Source organism: Fusarium falciforme, chromosome 7, assembly GCF_026873545.1.
Source record: "Fusarium falciforme chromosome 7, complete sequence".
Taxonomy (NCBI): Eukaryota; Fungi; Ascomycota; class Sordariomycetes; order Hypocreales; family Nectriaceae; genus Fusarium; species Fusarium falciforme.
Window position 1 is genome coordinate 2,612,293 of NC_070550.1, and position 22,596 is coordinate 2,634,888.

General features: G+C 50.5%; 9 protein-coding genes and 1 pseudogene across 10 annotated transcripts, besides 1 other annotated feature; 4 read left to right on the forward strand and 6 right to left on the reverse strand.

Moving 5' to 3' along the window:
- Nucleotides 1–410: 410 nt before the first annotated feature.
- On the forward strand, nt 411–1,640 carry NCS54_00944300 (Beta-lactamase domain-containing protein; the record flags this gene model as incomplete). The annotated part of the gene is made up of 1 exon (XM_053154792.1): nt 411–1,640. One exon carries the CDS (start codon nt 411–413, stop codon nt 1,638–1,640), a length of 1,230 nt encoding a protein of 409 aa, XP_053010767.1.
- A 48-nt stretch (nt 1,641–1,688) lies between these two features.
- NCS54_00944400 (Hypothetical protein) lies at nt 1,689–3,566 on the reverse strand (the record flags this gene model as incomplete). Its single annotated transcript, XM_053154793.1, has 4 exons — nt 1,689–2,444; nt 2,540–2,719; nt 2,774–3,157; nt 3,207–3,566. 4 exons carry the CDS (start codon nt 3,564–3,566, stop codon nt 1,689–1,691), a joined length of 1,680 nt encoding a protein of 559 aa, XP_053010768.1.
- An 862-nt stretch (nt 3,567–4,428) lies between these two features.
- On the forward strand, nt 4,429–4,902 carry NCS54_00944500 (Hypothetical protein; the record flags this gene model as incomplete). Its single annotated transcript, XM_053154794.1, has 1 exon — nt 4,429–4,902. The coding sequence occupies one exon, from the start codon at nt 4,429–4,431 to the stop codon at nt 4,900–4,902; it is 474 nt and encodes a 157-aa protein (XP_053010769.1).
- A 1,278-nt stretch (nt 4,903–6,180) lies between these two features.
- Nucleotides 6,181–6,402, reverse strand: NCS54_00944600 (Hypothetical protein; the record flags this gene model as incomplete). Its single annotated transcript, XM_053154795.1, has 1 exon — nt 6,181–6,402. The coding sequence occupies one exon, from the start codon at nt 6,400–6,402 to the stop codon at nt 6,181–6,183; it is 222 nt and encodes a 73-aa protein (XP_053010770.1).
- A 2,786-nt stretch (nt 6,403–9,188) lies between these two features.
- On the reverse strand, nt 9,189–10,155 carry NCS54_00944700 (Hypothetical protein; the record flags this gene model as incomplete). Its single annotated transcript, XM_053154796.1, has 3 exons — nt 9,189–9,763; nt 9,817–9,888; nt 9,942–10,155. 3 exons carry the CDS (start codon nt 10,153–10,155, stop codon nt 9,189–9,191), a joined length of 861 nt encoding a protein of 286 aa, XP_053010771.1.
- An 832-nt stretch (nt 10,156–10,987) lies between these two features.
- Nucleotides 10,988–11,936, forward strand: NCS54_00944800 (Hypothetical protein; the record flags this gene model as incomplete). The annotated part of the gene is made up of 3 exons (XM_053154797.1): nt 10,988–11,135; nt 11,189–11,772; nt 11,832–11,936. The coding sequence occupies 3 exons, from the start codon at nt 10,988–10,990 to the stop codon at nt 11,934–11,936; spliced, it is 837 nt and encodes a 278-aa protein (XP_053010772.1).
- A 691-nt stretch (nt 11,937–12,627) lies between these two features.
- On the reverse strand, nt 12,628–13,081 carry NCS54_00944900 (annotated as a pseudogene). Its single transcript has 2 exons — nt 13,065–13,081; nt 12,628–13,009 (listed from the first exon to the last, which is right to left on the reverse strand).
- Nucleotides 12,628–13,081: a sequence feature.
- Nucleotides 13,082–14,751: 1,670 nt separating this feature from the next.
- NCS54_00945000 (NACHT domain-containing protein) lies at nt 14,752–18,078 on the forward strand (the record flags this gene model as incomplete). The annotated part of the gene is made up of 8 exons (XM_053154798.1): nt 14,752–14,757; nt 14,799–15,021; nt 15,071–15,511; nt 15,568–16,161; nt 16,209–16,320; nt 16,370–16,657; nt 16,721–17,885; nt 17,941–18,078. The coding sequence occupies 8 exons, from the start codon at nt 14,752–14,754 to the stop codon at nt 18,076–18,078; spliced, it is 2,967 nt and encodes a 988-aa protein (XP_053010773.1).
- A 1,521-nt stretch (nt 18,079–19,599) lies between these two features.
- Nucleotides 19,600–20,082, reverse strand: NCS54_00945100 (Hypothetical protein; the record flags this gene model as incomplete). Its single annotated transcript, XM_053154799.1, has 3 exons — nt 19,600–19,606; nt 19,657–20,012; nt 20,062–20,082. 3 exons carry the CDS (start codon nt 20,080–20,082, stop codon nt 19,600–19,602), a joined length of 384 nt encoding a protein of 127 aa, XP_053010774.1.
- A 979-nt stretch (nt 20,083–21,061) lies between these two features.
- On the reverse strand, nt 21,062–21,565 carry NCS54_00945200 (Hypothetical protein; the record flags this gene model as incomplete). Its single annotated transcript, XM_053154800.1, has 2 exons — nt 21,062–21,392; nt 21,450–21,565. 2 exons carry the CDS (start codon nt 21,563–21,565, stop codon nt 21,062–21,064), a joined length of 447 nt encoding a protein of 148 aa, XP_053010775.1.
- Between the last annotated feature and the right edge of the window lie 1,031 nt (nt 21,566–22,596).

Here is a 22,596-nt window from a genome sequence, read left to right on the forward strand (position 1 = left end):
TGCAACGGCAACCACAGCGCCTTCATCGGACCTTGAGGCAGGATTAAATTGCAGGCCTGACACTGAGTTGCGTAGTTACTCTGCTTCATTGACTCTAATAAGATCCCTGCCCCAACTTCAACCATTCGGGTTTAATCCGAGCCAGAAAATACTCATCGGGAGCCACAGCCGACACTACTTTTTTGCCAGAGGGCGATGTGGAGAATGATTGGCCTGCCTTGCCCTGAACGGACCCGTCTCACTCGGCTATTATCCGCTCTCGTCGGACCAACTCCCGGCGAAGACCTCCGACTTGGGGAAGATGCTGACTTAAACCTCGAGACGAAACTTGTTTCCCCGCGTAGGCATCCTTGGTTGACAGGGAGAGTTAGCCCAAACCTTGAGCCCTATCAAGCTACTGACTACACATCATGTCGCCGCCAGAAACACCCCTCACGATAGCCGACAAGATTGGCAGCTTCCAGCTCTCCTCTCTCGATCCCGCTGGTGCAGCCTTCACCCCTCTTCTCTACAGATTGCGTGAAGAGACATTTCCAGGACGAACAACTCAAATCAGACATGGCTCTTATCTGAGACGCTTTGTCAAGGGGCCACCTCTCGATATCGACTTGGCAACTAGCAAAAAACTTGACGCCAATCTCGAGAGTGTTATGCGCGAGTTTGGATGGACTGGCTGCGTTGTTGTTCGGAATGGTGTGATCAGGGTGGAAGAGTACAGGCATGGAAACTCTCCTGCGTCTCGCAACGACATACAGTCAGTCACCAAGTCTTTCATGACGACTATTCTGGGCATCGCTCAGCAGCAGGGCAAGTTGTCCGCCAATGACACCGTTGGCCGCCACGTCGAAGAGTTGAAGGACACTGCATGGAAGGACGTGCCCTTGCTGGCTCTCGCCAACATGTCTGCTGGTGTTGTCGAAATCTCAGAGGAAGCACGGCCGCCAGATGTTCCTAACCCAATGTACGCGACCGACCTCTATCCTCAGCGTGACACCAATGCCGTGCTCAACTGGCTACGGACATTCAGAAAAGTGGCTGAACCTTGGGAAGAGTTTCACTACTACAACCCCAACTTTTACGTGTTGTCGATTGCCATTTCCCGAGCAACTCAAGTGCCGCTGGAGGAGTACATTTCTAGTCAAATCTGGGAGCCCGCTGGAATGCAGTACGATGCGTACATGCGAACAACCGGGGCGGGACAGATTGATGGGCATGGAGGTCTGTCAGTCACCTTGACTGACATGACTCGCTTTGGGTGCTTCATCCTAGACGCCCTCAAGGGAGAAGGAAAAGGTCCTGCCTTGCCAGCAGGTTGGTTTCAGGATATTTCCGAAGCCAAGACTAGCGAAGGACCAAGAGCTGCTGGAGGGAACGACATTATTCCGACATTTGGGTACGAAACGGGCTGGTGGACGCCTGCCAAGGGTGCAGAGGGAGGTCCGCTGAGGGAGAATGGAGCGTTTGCCGGGCTTGGAATGTATGGTCAATCCCTCTATGTTATCCCCAAGTTGGACACTATCATCGCGGTTCAGTCAGGATATCCCGAGCATTCATGGGACATATTTGCTGGGAACATTGACTTTGCTACCGCTGTTGTCAAGGCGCTGCAAAAAGAGGACAAACAAACATCAGCGACATGAAAGAGGCCAAGTCATAGTATGCAAATATTTGTCATTCCCAGGACTCTATTAGAAGTGAGGCACCATCTGAACCCATGAAGGCGATATGTAGACTCCCACAGGAACCTGCCTCAATGCCACAAAAGCCTCGACAACGATAAAGACCCTACAGCAGACGTATATGATTGCAACACAAGCCGAGTAAACCCGAAGCGGGTCCTTAAATGCCCGTGATGCCCATTTCTTCCGGAGACCAAAACATGGCTCCACGAGAGTGACACTAATGCCAACGAGCACCCAACTAGCGCAGAAGAAGGCAGGCAATGCGACGGCTACGCACAAGCAGCTGACTCTCCAGAGAAGATCCTCGGTGTAGGTGGGGAACGTCCAGTTCCATGCCGTGAGGTGGACGCCCCCGTACATGCCCGAGAGAGCAGCGGCGAGAGCCATGAGCTCGGGGATCTGCCAGCAGATCCTGAAGAAGTCGGCCGGCTGTAGAGTGACTCTTCCCCCGAGCATATCGAGAAACTTGATGTCGAAATTGTCCTTGCCCTCAGCAAATGGAATATTTTTGAAAGTGGTCTTTCTGAAGGGAGTGAACTCGTCCAAGAGCGCTAGATACGGCGTTGGAGGGTCCTCGTCCATGCATGGGACGGGCCTGGGATCTACTCCAAGAAAGTCGTTTGGGTATAGTGTGATTTTCCTCTCTCTTGACAACCGCTCGCAGTCTTCAAATGCATATCTTTTGAGAATGCAGTCCCAACGATGAAGAAACTGTTCGGTCACGGGAACCTCGCCATAATCAGGCTCAGCGTTCTTTTGGTCCTCTTTGTGGTGTTCTTGTGCAAATGTACAACACAAGGCGAGCCCTGAAGGAAGAACATCTCCCGGGCGCATGCTGGAGTCTTCCAGGTATCTACCCAGCGCATCTTCATGCCGTGCGGTCCTTTAGGAGGAGCCTGGTGCGGGTGCGTGCGAGGTGGAAAGAGGGCGAGCAGGTACTTCATGTCCGCGTAGAATTGATGCTCAATTTTCAGAGCGATCTCTCCTGTGAGTGACCCACCCTCGTAGATGACGGGTTCCTGGACGTTGAGCGGTTTCTAAGCTTGATCAGCACACGAGCTATCGTGTTAAACATGGAGGTTGAGATATACCCGAAACCAGCAGATGTAGAGAAAGACGGCACACGCCACATGGACCATGGTATGGATCTCCAGCAAGGTCAACGGCAGACCGTACACGCTTCTAGTGATGCACTGCGTCACCATCCATAGCACCTGGATAACCACGAGGATCTTTTGAAAGATGTCGGCCTTGCTCTTGTCATCGATGGTCTTTTGTGAGACCTCTATCCAGATGTTTTGCTTGGCAAGCCAGGATACGGTTTCAGGGCTTGGCCGGACCGATCTCCGACCTCCGTCGTCTTTGAAGTGCGGGATGGCCTCGATGTCAAGGTCTGGCATGGAGATAATATCGTGGACGTCTAGACAGACCCCTCCCATGATCATGAAGAAGCAATATCGGAGATCAATTTCAAACTACATAGTCAGCAAGAAAGGTTTTGGATCACATTCAAAGGACCCTCACATTCACGTTGCTGGATTCGTCCCTCTTCTTCAACTCACAAAGCTCCTGCCGAAGCTTCCATGCCTGATGGAGCTGATCAGCCGCCATGAAAACAGGAAGCTCAGGTACAAAGAGAGTAATCGCGACCCATTTCAATTTCGTGAGAAATAGGCGCCAGCTCGATGTCCTTTTCGGCACGTCGAGATGGAGAGCTGTGTAGATGCACGCAACCAGGGTCAGGATGCAACTCTGTAAGATATCCATGGTACCGCGGATATTGGGGCTGTTGACCCACGGCAGGGCAATGATTTCTTCGGACGTGGCATTTTCGTGGAGGAGGGTGATATTCCATGGCGGGCGGGGCGTGGAGATATTGGCCATGGTTGCAACAGGTTCGTCTTCCTTGCTGAGCAAGAATGGCCCAGCGAGAACTCAAGGGAAAGGAAGAAAGAGAATCGAGTTTTCATCTCAGTTTGATCGGAGGGAGAGGTTTAAAAATCGAGGAGGCGCCGAAGTGCTTGGCGAATCAAGCTACCGATCGTGAGGCCCAAAATACGCCTCTCTATTCAGCTGGGCTGCAACTCCATGGGGTCGCCCTGCCAAGCCAGGGGCGAGTACAACCCGCCGGGAAGTGACTGGCTGTGTCTATCCTTGTGATTGGTGCTAAACAGAAGATCTGTTTCAACTCGGAACAGTGGCTGAACGGCTTGTGCCTTGAATCAGATACCGCAGAATGGCTGGTAGCTGTCACGCGGGGGATGTTCAGCGGAAGAAACTTCCCTGCATTCAAGATGGGTGACCACTCCATTAAGTCGGTGTCTTTTAGCGTTGAAAGAAAGGCGCAACAATGGGCAGCGATATTGAGGGTGCACAAAAACATAGCTTTGTTGGCATCAAAACGTGCTCAGATGCGCAAAAGAGATCCCAGTGTCACTTTACCACACTATGGTCTGCGGAAGCACCACAGCTAGCTGAATACCCTGTGTCGTTCCTAGAAAGACCCAGAACACAATGTCGATGAGCTATTGATGTGTGTTCATGTCGAACAAAGGCACCTGTTGAACATTCACCTACACATCCTCAGCAAACGCTTTGATTAGATAGTATGCAAGAAATCAGAAGACTAATAAAGAATTAGGGTTCTGAACTGCATAAATACTCATCTACCTGGCTTATAGAATTTTAAACCATGACACCTACGGCATCTTCAAGTACAGACAGATCTCCTCGGCAGCAGCACATCATGGCCTCTATCAAGCGACCTGCTCACAATGTTGACGAGTGGATTCAGTTGGCCGACCCCGACAAGTTGCGTAACGAGCGCATTGTGGAGACGTCAAACATTCTCCTGAACACCCTCGCTGACTGGGAGGTAAAAGGCGAATGCCCTTATCTCACGGAGAGGGTGGACCAGCTCAAGGACCTCATGACGGAGCAAGAGAACACTCAAAACAACCCTGCAACGACGCCTGAAGAAGGAACAGCCTTACAGGACAAGATAAATAAGCTGAGGTTTGAGGGCAACGCCGTGTTGCTGTGGCTCAAGATGTCCGATGCAGAGCGCATGACTGTTTGCCGAGCTTTTGATAGGCAGAACTGCTTCAGCGGTCATCAGATGGGCAAACGATTGCTCGAGCGGCTTTGGGGGTTGGAGAAGGTGGAGATGAGGCCTAATATTGAGGCCTTGCGAAAGTTCCGGGAGTTCTTCATGGACTAGCTTGGTTTTTCTTTTCGCCTGTTGAGATAGTTGTTGTACGAGTGGATGATATGAGTAGTTGACAATTTAAAAACCATCACACATCTTATGAAGATGTGCGCCCCTTAAGGACTTCGTGATTTATTGCCGCAGCTGAGGTATTTGAGCAACTCTCAAATACACCAGAACAGCTTGGCATGATTCTCACTTGACGTATTGGTACCTAGAAGAGTTTTTCAGCTCACCTAGATTTATGGAATCCGAGCTGTCTGATAGCTTCTTGTTTATTTCCCCCCTTCTCAGACGAGTGAAGACTTTGCTTGCTACATGTGAAAGTTCACCGTGGGCCGTCGAACGATTCGGAGCCAATGACCTTTTTAGGCATGAACAAAGAGCCTCACCGACTTTGGAGACGTAGATATGACTCGTCATTCACGACACCAAGTTCATCGGCCGTACAACGGCAGTTGTGTGGGTACCTATCGGCCGATCCTCAATTTAGCCAAGAAGCGATCAACTTGTAACTTCAGGCTGATCCGAACTCGTAATCGTTTGGAGCGAGATCGTATGTTGTCCTGTGTACTATTGATCTCAGCTACGATCGAAAATAAGCTCATCTTTTCATCTTGATCATGCATGACATTTCATGCTGTGGCGTCGTCAAACAGGCCCCCTTCGCCGTCTCTTACCTACTGAGCAATATAGAAATTCAATTGCTAAGAATGGGCCTAAAATAATTGGATAAAGTAAGTCAGGGCTGTACGGCCAGGCTTTATTACGTCGTTGACAGATGAGGCAGAGATGAAGAGTTTGAACAGGTGGGCAGGTACATTAAATAGTGCACACAATGAGTGAATATAACCATTGTCTATATATAAAATGCTTCTATTTAATTAGCACGTTCTACTGAAAGTGTATTTTTAAACCGCCCAAGTGATTTGGACTGGAACGCTCTCTTGATAGCCCAGACGGGCTCGTTCACAGTTGAGCACCTTGGATGCGTCGCTGTTATGGGTGGCCGTGAGCTTTACTATCCACTGCTTGGCTCTATGGGCATGTGTCTATCCACCAGTCACAATTGATCTTAAACTTCACTGTTATCTCTTATGTGTATTCTGAAACTGTTGGGTTGGTGTCTCGAAAGACTTTTATTCATCTATCTCATCTGCTTACTCTAACTCTCTCACGCTCTCCGTTAATCTCAACTCACCTCTACTCACCTGTGTCAGGTGACACTACCACGAAGTTTCCACTTGGCAACTTTGTGAAGCAGCTGTCACACTACAGACTCGGCCTCGCTTAATCGGGGCAGCTGTGGTGGCACTCCTTGCACCGGTTGGTGTCCCAGTGATGAATCGGGCGTCGGCATCCGCCGCACCACTCGCACATGCACATGGTGCGGTGAGGACAGTCGTAAGGCTGCATGCCAGCCTTGCTGGTGGGAGGCGCGGGGATCTGTTCGACTGGCTGGGCGACAGTGGGGTGGAGTTTAGTGTTCTGGGTGAAAGTGGGAGAATCCATTGTGATGGGTTGTAGTGAATTTTGTGGGTTTTGGATTGTGTGGTTGTTGTGTTGGGTTGAGTTGTGAATGAGCTGTTGTTGTGTGAGTGAAGATGTGAATGTGTTGATGAGACTTTGGCCTAAGACAGGATATTGAGAGTCGTTTTATATGCGAGTGAATTGAACTCGCTAAGATGGTATTTCTAGACTAATTGCTGAACATTGGGAAGAGTGTCTTCCTGGACAAAAGATATAAATGCGTGTTCTGGTGTTGTGATGGCTCTGTTCTCACGTTGACACAGGTGGCTTTGTGAAATCTACTATGTACGGCGATACTAACAGAAATGATAGATAGACCAGCGAGCTGATACCCATCCAGTATAATAACAATACCTCTTTGAACACTGCTAGAATTATAGGTGTGAACAAGAGAGCCGACTTTTCCCTTTTGTTCCCTCTTGGCGCCAAGCGAAAGTCCACACGTGATACCCTTTGTGTGTTTGCTCATCACTGGTGGGTGTGCCTGTTCATGTTACTGTTCATGTTCCAGAGATGCAAAGCGTTGGGCACAGAGGCAAGAGCCCCTATTCACTCGTGCGATACAATGACCCCATGCGTGAACTGGCCAGATTCAAATCACTGCCCCCAATTTGGTTGACAGTCACAGTGGCCCGGTCACGTGTTGACAAAGAGGCAGGGGCACTTGTTCCCAGTCTTTTTTCTGTGTGTCAGCGTATTGACGCGATTGACCTAGCCTTTGTTCTCGCAAAACCCGTCTTTGAGCTACTCAGGTCTCTCCTACCCAGCGAGCTAACCGATGGGTTTCCCCTTTTCTTAATTTCTAGCTTTCCAGTAATGAACAGAAGAGTCAGAGAAATGAATAATGGTCAAAATGACCATGCACATATGCCTTCTCGCGACTGACTGAGAAAATGGCCTTGGATGTAGGGTAACGGAACTTCGCTGCTTCAGGAGGCCTCTCCATAAAGGACGTGTTTCCGACGGACTGAACATTCATCTATCAACCAGACATTGCCTAGTAAGGCACAAAGCTTCAAAGAGGTTAAAAAAGAGCTGGGAAGATGAGTAAACAGTCTTTGATCGCTATCTCTCGATCCTAGTTTTTTGCTACCAGCGAATCTTTCGATTCCTACCGTTCAGTGCTAATCTATACAAGCTCCTTCAACATGTGCCACATAGACCGCCGGCATCTCCGATGCTTACACTGCGAAACTGTTCTCAGCATCATGGATTACCCAATCAGATGCGAAAAAGCTGAGCAGAACAGGCCTTGTGATGGAGAAATCGTCACGACTATCCACGACGCACCACCCACTATTTGCCCGACATGTAGGCGCAAGAAAGCGAGCAGAAGAAAGAGGCAAAGAAGTAATGGGCGATGTGCCATCGGAAATTCGGGGAGTCAAGATATGCTTTAGGTTAGGTAGGGGAAGCATCCCGTCCTTCAATCGACGCCACATTATGTATCGCGTGCATCTGCAGCACATCTTTCCATCTCCAAGTTAAAGTGAAAACGTTATCAGACCTTCCTCATCCGGTGCTTGGTCACGCCTGACCAAGCACTCCCACTCCAAGATTGAACTACCGATAGCCTGGGTCTATCCCATTCGTGCCGGCCACTAACGATAAATACGGAGGAAGAAAAGGGACTGGTGGAATGCCCCAGAACCGTCTTGGGTTACAGGCGCCCACTCTCTAAACCAACCGAGGGTGACACGCCAGCTGTGCCAAGTCCGATAGTGCCAACCATGGGTTCCATCAACATATCCGATGATGCCGCTGATTGATAAGATTGATTAGATGGTGTCCAATGCTATCCCTGCAGATGTCACCCTCGTCTCCACAGATTTCAGGTGAAGTCCCGGACTCCTCCCACGCTAAGCATTGTGAGGTCTCTGCTCCGTGCTCCCCCTGTCCTCCGTTGCCACCATCATGGGTCTTTTTTCGATCCATCAACAACAACAAGGTTCACGCGGCTTATTCTTATTCGGTCTGTTAGCAGATCCGGCTTTTATCCTTTAGATCCTTGGCCTTGTTCGTCCCATATTTCCCAATTTGCTCATGGTCCATCGTGTTGGATGCAACTCTCGATCCTCGTCGGCTCCACAGCAATGGTACCCAAGCGCTACAACGGGCCAACTTCTATTGCGTGATTCTTCAACTGGGGCGCCAATCACCACGTGGGAACTAGTCTAGCGTACGTAAATCAAGTCTTTATCGACCGTTGGTGTGATTTTGATTCTGGGGTGACTGGGAAACGGTGGAAGGAACAAAACCTCGAGGGGTCGTCAAGGGGTGTTGGAGATGGTATCACCGAAGGCCGATATCGGGAAACGTGAGTAGGGTGCGGCCGCGGGGGAGAATTACAGGTACTGGGAGGCTCCCTGGCCCTGTCTCGCCCAGAGGAATCTTGAAATCCGGGAATCTGTTTGATCGAGCTGAAAGATCATGGCGTAGCCTCAGGGCGTGCGTCGGCAGCGTAGACAGCGGAAATAAGATCGACCGGAGAATGCCGGATAAGCGATGGCTGCAGTTCAGCTCTAACGGTAGTGTTTGCGCATGAACGGAGATGTGATAGACGCTGAAGGCTATTCGCTCGCGATATGCACCGAAGATCAGGAGAACACAGCATCGAGTTGAGGTGCGCAGTTGTTAAGACCAAATATCGCTCCATTAGACATGAACTATCTACACGTTTCCATCACTGCCAGGTATCTCATTCCTTCATACAGGTATCATAAAGCCATCACCGTAGAATAATCATCGATGCGCTTTTCGTAGCACAGTTAAGCCTGGGAGGAGCGGATGCTGTCCGTCGCCAACTGGTGCTTACGAGCGTTATCCTCCATGCGAGCAATGCGCTCGTTTCTCTCCTGCTGCTGCTTTCGGCGCCAGAGGAACAGACCCGCGCCGACGATGGCCAGGGCACCAACAACTGAACCGACGACGATACCCGCAATGGCACCGCCGCTGAGTCCCTTGGAACCACCAGACGACTTCTCGTCCTTGTCATCTTCAGAAGCCTCGGAAGTCTCCTTGGTCGACAGGTGAGTGGCAGTCGGGCTGCCAGAAGCAGTAGCGCCAGCCTCCTTATCATCATCACCGGGCTCGGTGACGTTGAAGCAGGGGATCTCAAAGTTGAAGTCGGCCTCCGACACATAGGTGATGTCCGCGCAGGCGTAGAAGGTCTGGTTGTGAGGAGCATTCCAGTCGGCGCGGTAGATGATTTGCAGCGTAGCGTTGTCGCCGGCTGAGACCCTGGATGGCGCGTCGGGCAGCTGGACGCAGGTATGGCCTGGGTTCAGATCGGCGATGGACTTTTCCTGAACCAAGGTTTCAAAGTCATCGTTGGAGGAAGGGTCTGTTGCTGTCAGGAATGCTATCGAGATGAACGGAAGGGAGATGGGTACAAACCGTCCGAGTAAGAGATGCTGATCTTCGCATCGTAGTAGTCATCCTGAGCAACAAGTGAAACAGCACCGCCCTCTACAATTGTGTTAGTAACTGGCACAGCTAGTTGACTCAAAGGTGAAACAAACTCAGAGGAAACTCGGTTCTGTTTCCAGCTGAAGCGCGGGAACCACAAGGAGCCTTATTGTCCACATCTCCAGCCCAGACTCTGTCAGGCGGCCACATGAAGGCCGCCGGGCCCATCTCATCGTCGGTGACGCTGGCACCGGTAGGGATGTCATCGTCATTAGATTGACCAACGACAAAAGTCGCCAGACCAAGAAGGAGAAGGTTCTTGAGCATTATGGGCGATAGGATGACGCGGCGGAACATGCACGGGAAATGAGGGTTGAGAAACTGGCGGTAAACAAGGGGCATTCATCCTCCTGATATACTACTACATGTTCCAATAGAAAGACCAACCTCCCACGGACTTGTCGGTCGCCGAGAAACTACTACTTGCATGTGGTGGGGGTCCAGCATTTAGCCAAGAAACGCAAGTTCAATACGTACTCGTGAACGGCTTCTTTTAGCCCGAGTTATTTGCCGGCCACTGGGTCTGACCCGAGCTGGACCCTTGCTTATCAGATGATCAGATAAGATTTTGGATGCATCGCTACACCGGTTTTGGCCTTTTCGCCCACAATTTTCCAAGACTTGGCGAGGTCTGGGCGCCTGTCAAAGAACCCTGCTCCTCGGAGGGGTTCTTTTGAGGGAAATCCTTCCCAAGAACGATATCGGCACCTCTTTTCGGATCAAGATTCTTGTTTGGGATGCCGGTGCTACTCCATCAGCGCGTGATTAGACTTGGCATCAGGCCACGAGTTGCATCCGCGGGGAGTAAGAGCTCCGGCCACACTCTCGGCTTTACCGGAGGGGTGAGAGCTGGATACCGTTGCAATTAGCTCTGCAGGCCATGATGGGCCCTGCAGGAACCGCCCTGGACCTGGAGCCTTTCCCTTCTCGATCAAGGGGTTTGGACATTAACTCCAGAGACGAGTCATTCCGGATATATAAGAGAGCTTCGCAAGCTCTCGATTGGAGTCTTTTCTTTCATCCTCAGCACTCGATCAAGACAAACAATCCAGTCATCCAGCAATTTGGCGGTCAGACTATCTCATCTCTCACCTTCAAGATGCATTCGTTCGTTACCTACACTCTTTTGGCGTCGGCCTCTCTGGTGGCTGCCATCGACCCCCGATTCGAGTTCCCCGACACTGTTCCTGCTCTTCTCAAGCGTCAGGCCCCTGGCACCCCTCAGTATGCCTGCCACGAGGACTGTGGTATGTTGCAATGATACACGTGCTTGCATGTGATTGTATCTAACCTTCCCCAGGTCTCTTGATCACTCTTGGCCGCACCGAGGGCTACTGTGATAACGACGAGTGGAACGAGCGCTACGGACGTTGCATGATCTGCGCCAACACCTACAACATCTGGCAGTACTACCGCAACGGTGTCACCAGCGCCGCCGAGGAGTGCGGTCTCTCGCCTACTCCCAGCCCCTCTGGCTCTGAGGGTCCCGCCTCCACTGCCGAGGAGGAGCAGCCCTCTTCCACTGCTGCGGCTCAGCCCTCCACCACCCAGGCCCAGGACCCTGTGACCACCGAGGCCGATGAGGAGGAGGAGCAGACCACTGAGGCTGGCCAGCCTTCTACCACTGCTGCTGCTGAGGAGACTGACGATTCTACCCCCGAGGCTACCACCACTGGTGCTGCCCCCGAGGAGACTGATGACTCTTCCGAGACCACCAAGGCTTCCGAGACTGAGGCTTCCTCTGAGGAGACCTCCTCCGGTGCTTCCCAACCCTCTGCCGCCACCACCCTGACCACTGCCGCCACCCCTGCTGCCGAGTCCACCGACGCCGGCTCCGCTGGCACCAAGACCTCGGTCGACGAGATCGGCACCATCGGTGTCACTGTATGTCTCGCATGGTTCCTCCTGCTCCTCCAGTAGTTAACGTATGTCTCTTTTCTTAGGCCACCCCCGCACCCACCACGGTCATTGTTAACGCCGGTGCCAAGCACTTCGGTCTCGCTACCGCCGTTACCGTTGCCGCCCTGGTCATGATTGGTCTTTACTAAGTTACCGGCGGTACGTACGATGTACTAGTATGAGACTCCTGTGGGAGGAGGCATGATGGATATGGTAATGGCTGATGAGGAGGATTGGCTTTGTACTTCTTGATGGTGTATATGACACTCTTAATTTAAATGCCTGAACCTTCTTACAAACCAAACTATGATCACTTTTATAAAGGAACTTCCAAGAATTTGTCCATGCTAGGTTTCCCTTTTGAGGAATTACATCACGGCGTGAAATCGGTGTATTGTGTTGCTGTAGTCGAAGCCCGGCCTTTGATCGGATAACTGAGCCAGAAGACCGAACCAGTGCAAGTACAGGAAGATTCATTCTTCAGAGGACTAACTAAATAATCCAAACTACTTCTGCTGGAGCCTCAAGTGATATTTCACTTGCGCCGATACATCCAACCCCAACTCTTTCGTACGCATCCCCAGCCCCCTTGGCTGGTTCCACCACTAGCACAAAACACTCTTGCTCGGGATTTGACTGGTTTGGTACCGTGCGACCCACAATGACGTACTTCAAGTCGTGCAAGTCTGCTTTTGGCAACTGGTCAAACACAAGTCTTGAGGTGCCATGGAACTGAGAGGGAAAGACCCTCGCCGGGGCTCTCAGCTGGGCTTTCAGCCCATGATTTGATCTTTGAACACCGCCAGGCCCTTCAGGCAAGTTCGCGGCAGAGGCGTACTGGACGGACTTGTTCCACTCTATGTTGTCGTAGGAGGGAGGGTTCAAGTAGCGGATGTGTCCGTCAAAAGCCATCCAGGACCATGAGGGAACTTTCCGTTCTTCAGGATACGAAATGCGAGCCAGAGGGGCGTCGTTGGCTCGTTTCCAAAGAAGACTCCTATGCAAGTATCTCTCAATGATTCCGTAATCGGTGTTGGTGCTGAGGTCTTTGCGAAGATTCAACAAAAGGGCCCTGATGGCAAGTGGGAGGTCGGTTTTGTGAGTAAGGCCTCGGGTGGAATATTTTTCGAATAGAAAGCCAATCAACCGACTTCTATTCACCTTGGAGTACTCCATGATGGACTCAGGAAACCTCGGATCGCCAAGAACACCAGATCTCGGACTACATTCAAACGTCAGGTATCGCTTTGGGGAAAGGACAGTGGGCAACGACTTACTTGAACATGCTGGTCATGGTTTCGCATCTGATGCCTTTCTTGCATTCCCAGTACGTTTGGGAGGAGCTGAAATGGATTGTGCGTCTCGAAAGGGCTCTCTCTTGTAGGACCCAGCCTCGCGTGTTCAGCATCGCAGCCTCAGCATCCTTCTGAAAGTTGTCGACGGCTGTACAAGCAAAGAGTCGATAATCTGACGCTTCAAAGATGGGAACACAGTCATCTGGCTTTCCCGCTGGGCGCCGGAGAAATCCCGCTTTGGAGTTCTTGGCTGAGGTCGCAGCGATAGTCACATATGACTTGCCATAATAGCCTCCCATTTTGTATGCCTCTTCGTTCCAGTCGTCGAGTGAATTACAACCCTTAGATGAGCAGCCCTAGTGAGGCTGGATAATGCAGATCGAGTCGATCCAGAGAAAGCGGACCCCCATGTTTCTTGTGACCGCGATGGCGTCCCGGAAGGTTTTGGGCAGGTCAAGCTTCGTCCGTTTCTGGTCGAAGTTACATCTGTGCGTACAGTAGATGTCCTTTTCTCTATCGGACATCTCTCCCCAACAATGAGACAACGCAACATATCTTCCCCTCCCCTCGCTGGTCGAGATGTAGAGGGTTTCAGAGTTGACATCGATGACTCTGGTTGGTAGGAAGCTAGGTCGAGACTCTTTCTCTTGAAAGCACTCGTGTTCTTCATCGCAAATTCGAAGCCAATGGCGAAGCAACTCAAAATGAACTTGAGTATCGCGCTGTGGGAGGATAGGGAATCCGATCTGTATACCCTCGGGTGGGTTGCGGGATTCTACTATCGAATAAGCGGTGGAACTTGAAGAAAGCTTTCAACGTTGCGAAGGTTAAATTCACACAACTGGATCGGCGCATATGCGGAGAATCCATCGGTCGCTGGTGCTGGTCTTCAGGGCGACGCCTGCTCTCGAAATGGTGATGGTGCCGGTGTCGTTTCGGAAGGGATGCAACAGCTTGCAAAGGCCGCAGTCCGGGAGAGAGGAATCGAGGTCTGAGCTACTGAAAGATAACTGAGACCCCGGCGAGACAGCCTTAAAACTTTTACAACGCTGGCATAAAAGGATGGAGCCGGGAAGTTGAGGTAGTTCTCCTGGTTCGCGTTCGAAGAAGGTGGATACGTGGCCATTGTCTACTGTGTAGGCCCAGTCATCCTTAAGCTGGGCTTCTTCTATCGCCCCCCCTTTCACGAGGGCAAGTAAACCCTTGTAGTTTTCCATGTCGCGTGCCGGCAGGGCCTCTGTAGAGTTAGGTTGGTTGCCGCCACGATGGTAGAGAAGAAACACCGGTAGCTTCTTGATCTCAATAGGGTTATTCGGTCCAACCTCTTCGCCGATTAGTTCTGTTGAGAAGGCATCATCGTCGGCCGGGGCACTGTTTGGCCATGGCCCTCCTTCAGATGCAGATCCTTTGAGGAATGGATCTAGGTCATTGAAAGTTGTTTCGCTCTCTACGAGGTCGACAAAGCCCCCAATCGTGGGGTCCCGGTGCCTAAAATGCTGCAAGGTATCGAATACGTCAGCACCGTGCTGTCCACTCCTGGCAAGGGCCCATATCATTTTGAGGGGTAATCTGGAAAGCCTTCTGCAAACAGTGGGCATATCTCGTGGAAACTCGTCTCCATTTTCCTCAACGTTCATGAGGTTGTGGCATTTGTTTGGGTATGGCCGCGATGCTGGTGCACCACCTCCGCTCTCGCTCACAAAATGGTTGATCTAGGGGCCCATTAAGCTCGCTCTCATAGCTGCCACAGTTTGGGCCGACTCCATCAAGCAACTCCTAGATGCTTACGAGGAGATTGGGGAGGCGCTCAGCAACCTCGTCTTCTTCCACACACTCATCAAAAGCAACGGCGCAGAACACCTCAGGCGAGCCCTGGAGGACTACTTTTCTGACATTCTTCGGTTCCATCGCTGCGTTCTAGTTGTTTTTTCTCGACCTAGTTTGTTTCGTCCACATCCGCTGATACACAAACTGCTGACCATCTCAAGATTGGATAACGTTCTTCAAGGCGGCATGGGGAAGCTTCCGGCGTCAGGTCGAGCCGATCATCCGGGCGCTCAAGCTTCGACAGGAGAAGCTATCTCACGAGAGGCTGCAGGCACATGCCATCCATCAAGGAGTTCAGGACTTCCGAGGGCATGCTGATGACCGGTTTGATAGGCTTGAAGCAGATCTCGACAGGATCCGCAATGCGTTGGCCTCTGAATGCCTGAAGCGCCAGACATCAGTTGAAGATCAAGATATGAAGGAGATTTTGGAGGACAAGCTCAATATTTCGAAGTTTGGGTCTCGCAGTCGGCTGGATTCCCCGGAACTAAGCTCTCCGTCTGCCGGTGATTGGATCTTTCAGCATCCTCACTTTCAGGCGTGGGAAAGGGCAACATCCTCTCAAGGAAATATTCTATTCTTGAACGGCTCACCTGGCGCTGGTATATCTTCCGATCCTCCTTACGTCTCATGTTTCCAGCTAAATAGGATCTTAAAGGTAAAACAACATTGGCGATGAAAGTTATTCGCTACCTCACGGGCAAGGACCCTATCCATGGCAGTACAGTCCACTTCCTCTTCAGACACGATGATGACGATCGAAAATCTGCCAAGCCGATGCTCCGAACGATCCTGGCTCAGTTGATTCAACAAGACGAAACCATCATGCGATACTTGTATGAGAAGTCCGCTCCCATGAGCAGCAATCTCGAGCTCTCTAGTCTCGCAACTCTTCAAGACTTGACCCGCGAGTGCTTGACCAGCCAACGCAGCGTATCTGTGGTACTTGATGGTCTTGACGAGTGTGCTGAGAACGAACCCAACTCAATCGTTACCTGGTTTCTAGACAAGGTTCTTCCCTCCGCAGCCTCACGGGGTTGTCATCTCAGGTTGTTGGTCTGCGGACAGAGAGACGGGCGACTCGATCAACTGTTGTCAGCGCAGCCCCAGATCAGGCTTGACACGCTTCATTCTCACCAAAGGGACATTGAGGAGTACTCGAAATCTCGAGCCGCCGAGATATGCGCGAGGTTCTCCCAGACACCGGAACAAGAAGAAGAGCTTGCCACCAAAGTAGCAAAGACATCACAAGGTACTCATCTCATGCAGCCCCTTATCTTGCCGCTTCTAACTCCCCAGGCATGTTCTTGTATACTAAAGTTGTCATGTCCAATTTCTTATCCATGGATTCGGTCGATGAATTTGAAGATGAGATGCAGAGCGACAGGTTCCCCGAAGACCTGTACAAAGCGTGAGCAAGACACTGGGATACACATGGGAGCGCTTTCTGATGAGATCAGTTACGAACGAATCATTCAAAGAGTGCTAGAAAAGGCCAAGCCATCACGACAGAAGACGGTCAAGAAGATCTTGGGTTGGATCATTTGCTCCCAGAGGCCTCTTCGATGGCGCGAGATACAGTCAAGGTTCTGCATCAATGCAGAAAAGGGAACCTGCAACCCCAAGCGTCGCCGCCTCGACAACTGCAAGGACATCTGCAGCTCGCTCGTTGACGTCACGATCTGCGATATGTTTGGGGGCCTTCAGTCCGAGCAGATCATACAGATGGTCCACGAGACAGCTGGAAGGTATGTTCACGTTTCAATCAAGGGTTTTCTCAGCTGGCCACAGAGACTAATAATCTTGGACAGATACCTTGTCCAGAGAGGCACCATTGATCTTCTGCAGGAGCATGCCGACTTGGCTCTCTTCTGTTGTCGTTACCTTTCTTCTCGGCCCTTTCTCCAAGACCCAGAAACTGACAGCACCCAAAACGCTCTCCAATCTGGTTATTTCGGGTTCCTCGACTATGCCACGGTTAACTATTGTTATCATGTTGAAGAAGCACAGAAGCATGCATCTGGGCCCCCAGCGGACGTTGTCTCGTCTGCGGTGGGCTTGCTCACAGCTTATTCCGACAACCCTTCAAATCAATCGATTCGCAAGATGGAGATTTGCGCTCAAACAGTAACAAATACGCTCCGCACACAGAATATCGACGCGCGAATACACTCTCGCGTGATCGTCATTCGAGGGGCAGGAGAGTCACAACACCGCGACCTTTCCAAAGAGGGTGCATACCTGGATCTCTCTGGTCCCCTGAGATTCAAATGCCCCAGAGTCTTCTGTTCCAGGTTCCTTACCGGATTTCGAAGCCAAGACGCTCGCGATGAGCACCTTGACAGGCATGAACGGCCGTATAGGTGCACCCACACTGACTGTTTTCTCCATGACGTTGGGTGTGAGTCCCGCGAGCGTCTTGAAGCACATCGTAAGGCTTTTCACCAGAATTCTTCCAAATTGGCGGTCTCATTTCCTTCCACCAAGAGCACCAAATCAAGAGACATTTCCGAAGCTTGCCGAAAAGGCAAACTTGAGGAAGTCAGACAATTCCATCTTTCGGGAGAGTCTCTCCACACGACGTGGACAGGGAGCTATGTCACACCGCTATTTGTCGCCACAAAAGCCGGGCATGCCCATATCTGCAAGTATATCATTGATCAAGGAATCGATCCTTTTAAGGAGCGTCACTGGATGGGAAGAGACTGGTCATCGATGCTCGAGGCCATCCGCAGAGCGAATGCACCAATTGTGGAGCTCTTTTTGCAATCACAATATGAAGCCACCATCGCCCATTTTCCACGTTATATTGCCGTAGCTATCCTGTCTGGCAATTTGGAGACCTTGGAACTCCTCCTGGGGTCGCAAACCGTTCTCGACCACGCGACGATTGTTGAGCAAGTTACCAACGAATTAATGTCGACGACCTCGGACCTCAAACGATGGCTCAAAGACCAACCTGCAGATTCTTCCTTGGTACACGTGTGGTTTCGGCGAGCATTTCCAAATCTATATCGCGACAATATCTCAGCCCCTGGTGCAAGCTCTCTCATCAGGAACCCTGGTTCTGCAGAATACCGCGCTTGCAAGAAAGTTTTGCAGCAACGCGGTAGCTTACTGCACGAAGCACTGCAATCAAAGTGTCATCCTCTTTCCATGTTTCTACTAGACCTTGCGGACGAAGACGATTTGCAGCGTACAGCTTACGGATGGGACCGGCCAATACATATGCTTGCGAGAAGCGGGTGTATGAACAGGGATTGCAAGAATTGCGCAATCATCGCCCGACGGCTTATTGAAATTGATGGCGCTGTGTCTGTAAACACTCCAGACAGGGACGACTACTTACCAATTCACATAGCGCTAACATCAACCTTGGTCCCAAGAAGTGTGATCCCAGTGCTTTTTCTACATACCGACAACCTCAACCACCGAGACCCTGGAGGTAAGAGACCGACAGAGCGTGTGTCCAGAACCGGTGGTGCGATCAGCGTTATCGTCGAGGCCTGCCGCTTGGATTCATCCATCAGAAACCGCCAAGGCCAGACAATTTTCTCATTAGCAGCCCGAACATACTGGATAGATGAGAGGACGCTGGAGAACTTACTCGAAGCAGATCCGACACTGGCATGGATGGCAGACAATACAGAAGATCGCCAAACGCCGCTCCATCACGCGATGAGGGCGGCAAGGAACAACGAAAATCAAGCCGAGAAGGCAAAATTGTTGCTCTCGCTTGACGAGGTCGAAATGGAAAACGTCCTCCGTGCTTTCTCGGCTAGCCGTATGGATGGCAACGATGAAGCATGCCGGGAGGTGCGGAAATTTGCATATCGCTGGGATCTTGAATGGGCTGTAACAATCATGGATAGACTTGGGTTTGGGCTCTAGCTTCAGATATGTTCGACTGCAGGGTTGCTTCATAGGGCTTGATGGAATTAGTTTGTATCTTTGATGTTAGAGGGCTGTTAAAAGCGAATCAGGACTCAAACAATTCGCAAACACGTATGTTGAAACACGGGCTTACTTGGCCACAACCTGATCAAGAAGAACGCAAAAGGGGAACTTAAATACGGTACATAACAATAAAGATTCCTAGCTAGGCTTGTGTTGCTCTGCAGTTCAAGTAACGCCTGTGGCGTTAAAATTTGCTCTGGTCTCTGTCCGGCACACGTGTCCCTAAACGAATTGTTCCTCTCTCATATGTTCATACATGGATAATTCATTTTTCTACGTAAAGTCTGCTTTCCTAACGTATCCAGTATTCGAAATATATTGTCACTAACGATCAAGACGATGTTCAGTTGGCCCAATGGCTGAACAGGCGTGCCACCAAACCCGTACACAGTTACTAAACGGCCCGGGCTGCAGCTGACGAGCCGCAGCCTAAAGGAAACAATAGGGATCAACCGCAGCTCATGAGCTGCGAAAAAGTTGATAGAGAGACATTTAATAGACTCAGATTTGTCCGAAAAACTAATTGTGCCACAAGTGAAATTGAAGATTAAATGAAGCTAAGTAAACCTACAGGGCCAACATCATGAAACCAAATGCAAATTCCTGGAGGGGTAGATTCTCCCTCCATCTGTCGTAAATGTGAACCGTAACCAGACCTGGGCGTACAAGGTATATAAAAAACATGCCCAGCCGTATCGATGCCCATCTTTGTATGCATCGTCCCATAATCCCTCTAGTTCCTAGTAAAACGTCAGCTGTGGTTCACGAAAATCCTTGTACTAAAACTTACAGCAATGTGAGCGTAAGATCGCCATGGATCCTCGCTTTGAGCTGGATCTCAATCTCCAGGTTCAACTCGAGATGCAGACTGAGCGCATCACTCTTCCCGCCACCGCCTTGCTGCTGCTGTTGTTGCATTTGTTGTTGTTGTTGTGGCTGCTGCTGCTGCTGCATACCCCAGTTTCCTTGAGTCATGCCCATGTCCATTTCGTCATCGGTGAACATGGACCGCCTCTTGCGTCGTTCGAGCTTGTTCTTCTTGCTCTTCTTGCGGGTCTTCTCCTTCTTCACGGGCGCCTCCTCCTCGTTGTAGTTGGCGCCAGTGTCCTGGCTGTCATCAGACAGACCGTCGCGCTGCTCAACGTCCTGCTTTGTGTCAGTCACTTGTACCCCAGATTAAAGTTGACCTAGCTACCTGTGTCGGGGCTGGAGGCATGGTTGTGGCTGTGGGGATATGGGAGAAGTTGAAAGGAGATGGCTAGTTTAGACAGAGTTGCGGAGACTGAAGTGTTCTTTTGTTCTATGGCTACATGCTACAAACAGGATCTCAACTGCGGAGATGACGAGGAGCGCGTCATACCGACAGCCATACGCGGGTAGGGTGTGAAAGAACCGGTTTCTGCAGTCAAGATGAGGCATCCCTGCAAAACCTTGCCATGACGTAGGAGGACAGGCATCTCAGATTCCGTCCACTGATTGACGGAAATGAATGACTAAGCGTTTTTCACGTGTTTCACTCTCAGGGCACCTGCCACCTGCCTGTTGTTCTGACAAAGCATTTCCTGACCAATCGGACCTATCGGAGCCGCACTTCCGAGAATATCAACCAATCAAATCGCGAATTTGGCATCCAATCGATCGACTCACGTTTCTCCCCTTCCTCATATCTTTTCACCCCTTTTACAGACACCACAAGAGGTGAACAAGAGCTCGCCTCAAAGACATAAGGGTATATAGAGGGCAATTTTCAGGCTCAAATTTACAGTCGACTCCAGATGAGCGAATATTTCATCCATCGAATTCAGAGCTAATCGAGTGTGGGGAAAATGCCGTTGCTACTTGATTGTCTTGTGTTCCCCAGTTTACCCTAAAGCAAGATGCATCTGAGGCGAAAATGTCTTGCGGTTACGACTGTGTAGCCTTCACCATTAACGGCCCAAACGGACATCTCCCTTAGCCCGAACAATCTTGCTTAATTTTATGTGCTAGAAAATCCCCGTCAATGGCGCTGTGTTTCGCGGCTCCTACAGCACCAAGGAAGACCCATTTCACACATCACCGGAAATAAGAAGTCTTCAAGGAACATTGACCGTGAACTTGAGATTACAAGGGGACGTAAGTGAACCAAAGAATAACAATCTGCTCGCCGTCTTTTACACAATCGCCATGAACATTGGAAGAACTTCAAAGGTGCATCAGTGGCTCCTCATCTCGCTCTTGATCTCCGCTTTACGGCTCTTGATGTCTGCCTTGACACCCTTGGCCAACTCCTTAATCTCCATCTTGAGCGCCTTCTTGTCCTCTTTGGACCACTTGCCATTCTTCTTGGCCCAGCGAACATCCTGAACATATCCCATCACGATGTTTGTTATGGTTTGTACGGCGCATTTGGCACATCTGTTCTCATCGGCCAAGTCATCGAGAGCAACTGTGAGCTGTTGCAGTTCGGCTCTTGGTCGCGCTTGTAGCATCTTCTCAAGATGGGGTGTTTGCGAGGCTCCGTGAACAGGGCAAGTACCTTTGAGCCTGGGATATGTGTTGAGAACTTGTACCAGCACATGAGATGAACAAAGGATGACCTACTCTTCCGTTTCGGAACCACTGTGCAAGGTTGATGTCTTTGAAATGGAGGATGGAGACTCTGGCATCGAGTAAGGTGACCTTGCGACGGGCTGGACAGGTGATGGTACGTATGCCATTGCTGCGTTGTAGTATGGGGATTTTCAGTCGGGTTTCTCGAATGAGTGAACGAGTACAGAAGACTACACTATGACAATCGTCGCTTTAGAGCAATTTTGATTGATATTTATATTGTAAGTCGTCCGACTCATCAAGACGGAGTATTGTGGTGGCGTGCCGGAGGAAGCCTGCCTTTGCTCGGCCGAAATCACTTATTCCCGTGTCGGAGTTGAATTTACCGAGTCGGTCTTTTCTGAACGTGCAAGTCGTCGTAATCAACCGACCACTATCGTATGCTTTGAAAGAGCTTTGGAACTTGTTGCTTTGGACAGAGATATTCTGTCTCTGTGGTAGAAGGTGGATTTGGGGATTTATTTCAGTCACCATGCACTATGTAAGCGCAAACCGGAACCACACAACGAAATAACCTCGGAGAGGAAAGGTGTTACCTAATAGATTAACTAGAAATTGTAAGGTGCAAGGTGTAAGGCGTTGGATTGAGCTATCCATGCTGCACATGGCATTGCCTTTAGCTTCAAGATCAAATGTCGGAATCACCCGTCTCAACCAGCCCACTTGGTTCTTTTGTCTGGATGATAACTTTGAGAATGTCTTTACTACTAGCTCAACCCTCAAGCTCGCCTATAGATCTGTGCTCTGCTAGCGTGAACAAGAGAGCGATGATCTTGTCAAGATTAGCTTGGATGCTATCCAAATCCATCCATAGATTGGAGTGATGCCCCTAAACATGCCGTGCCAAGATTCTAGCTAAAATTGCCAAACTTTCTCTCGCCCTTTTGCTAGGAGCTAGAAATGGTCTGATGTGATGGTGTTGATTCAGACCAGTCACAAAGTTGCCGGGTAGATACCAACAAAGATACCAGAATGTGATTGCATGCAGATCAATTCGAACGAACTCAAATGAAGCCTCTTCTCGTATTAACCTCATTGGTGGCCCTGCAGGGACAGCTTCTAACCGCACAGGGCAATGCCTTTGTCGAGCCGAATGTCCCAAGCTGAAGGCCAGGTCTAGAACAGTGTTGGGTCAAGG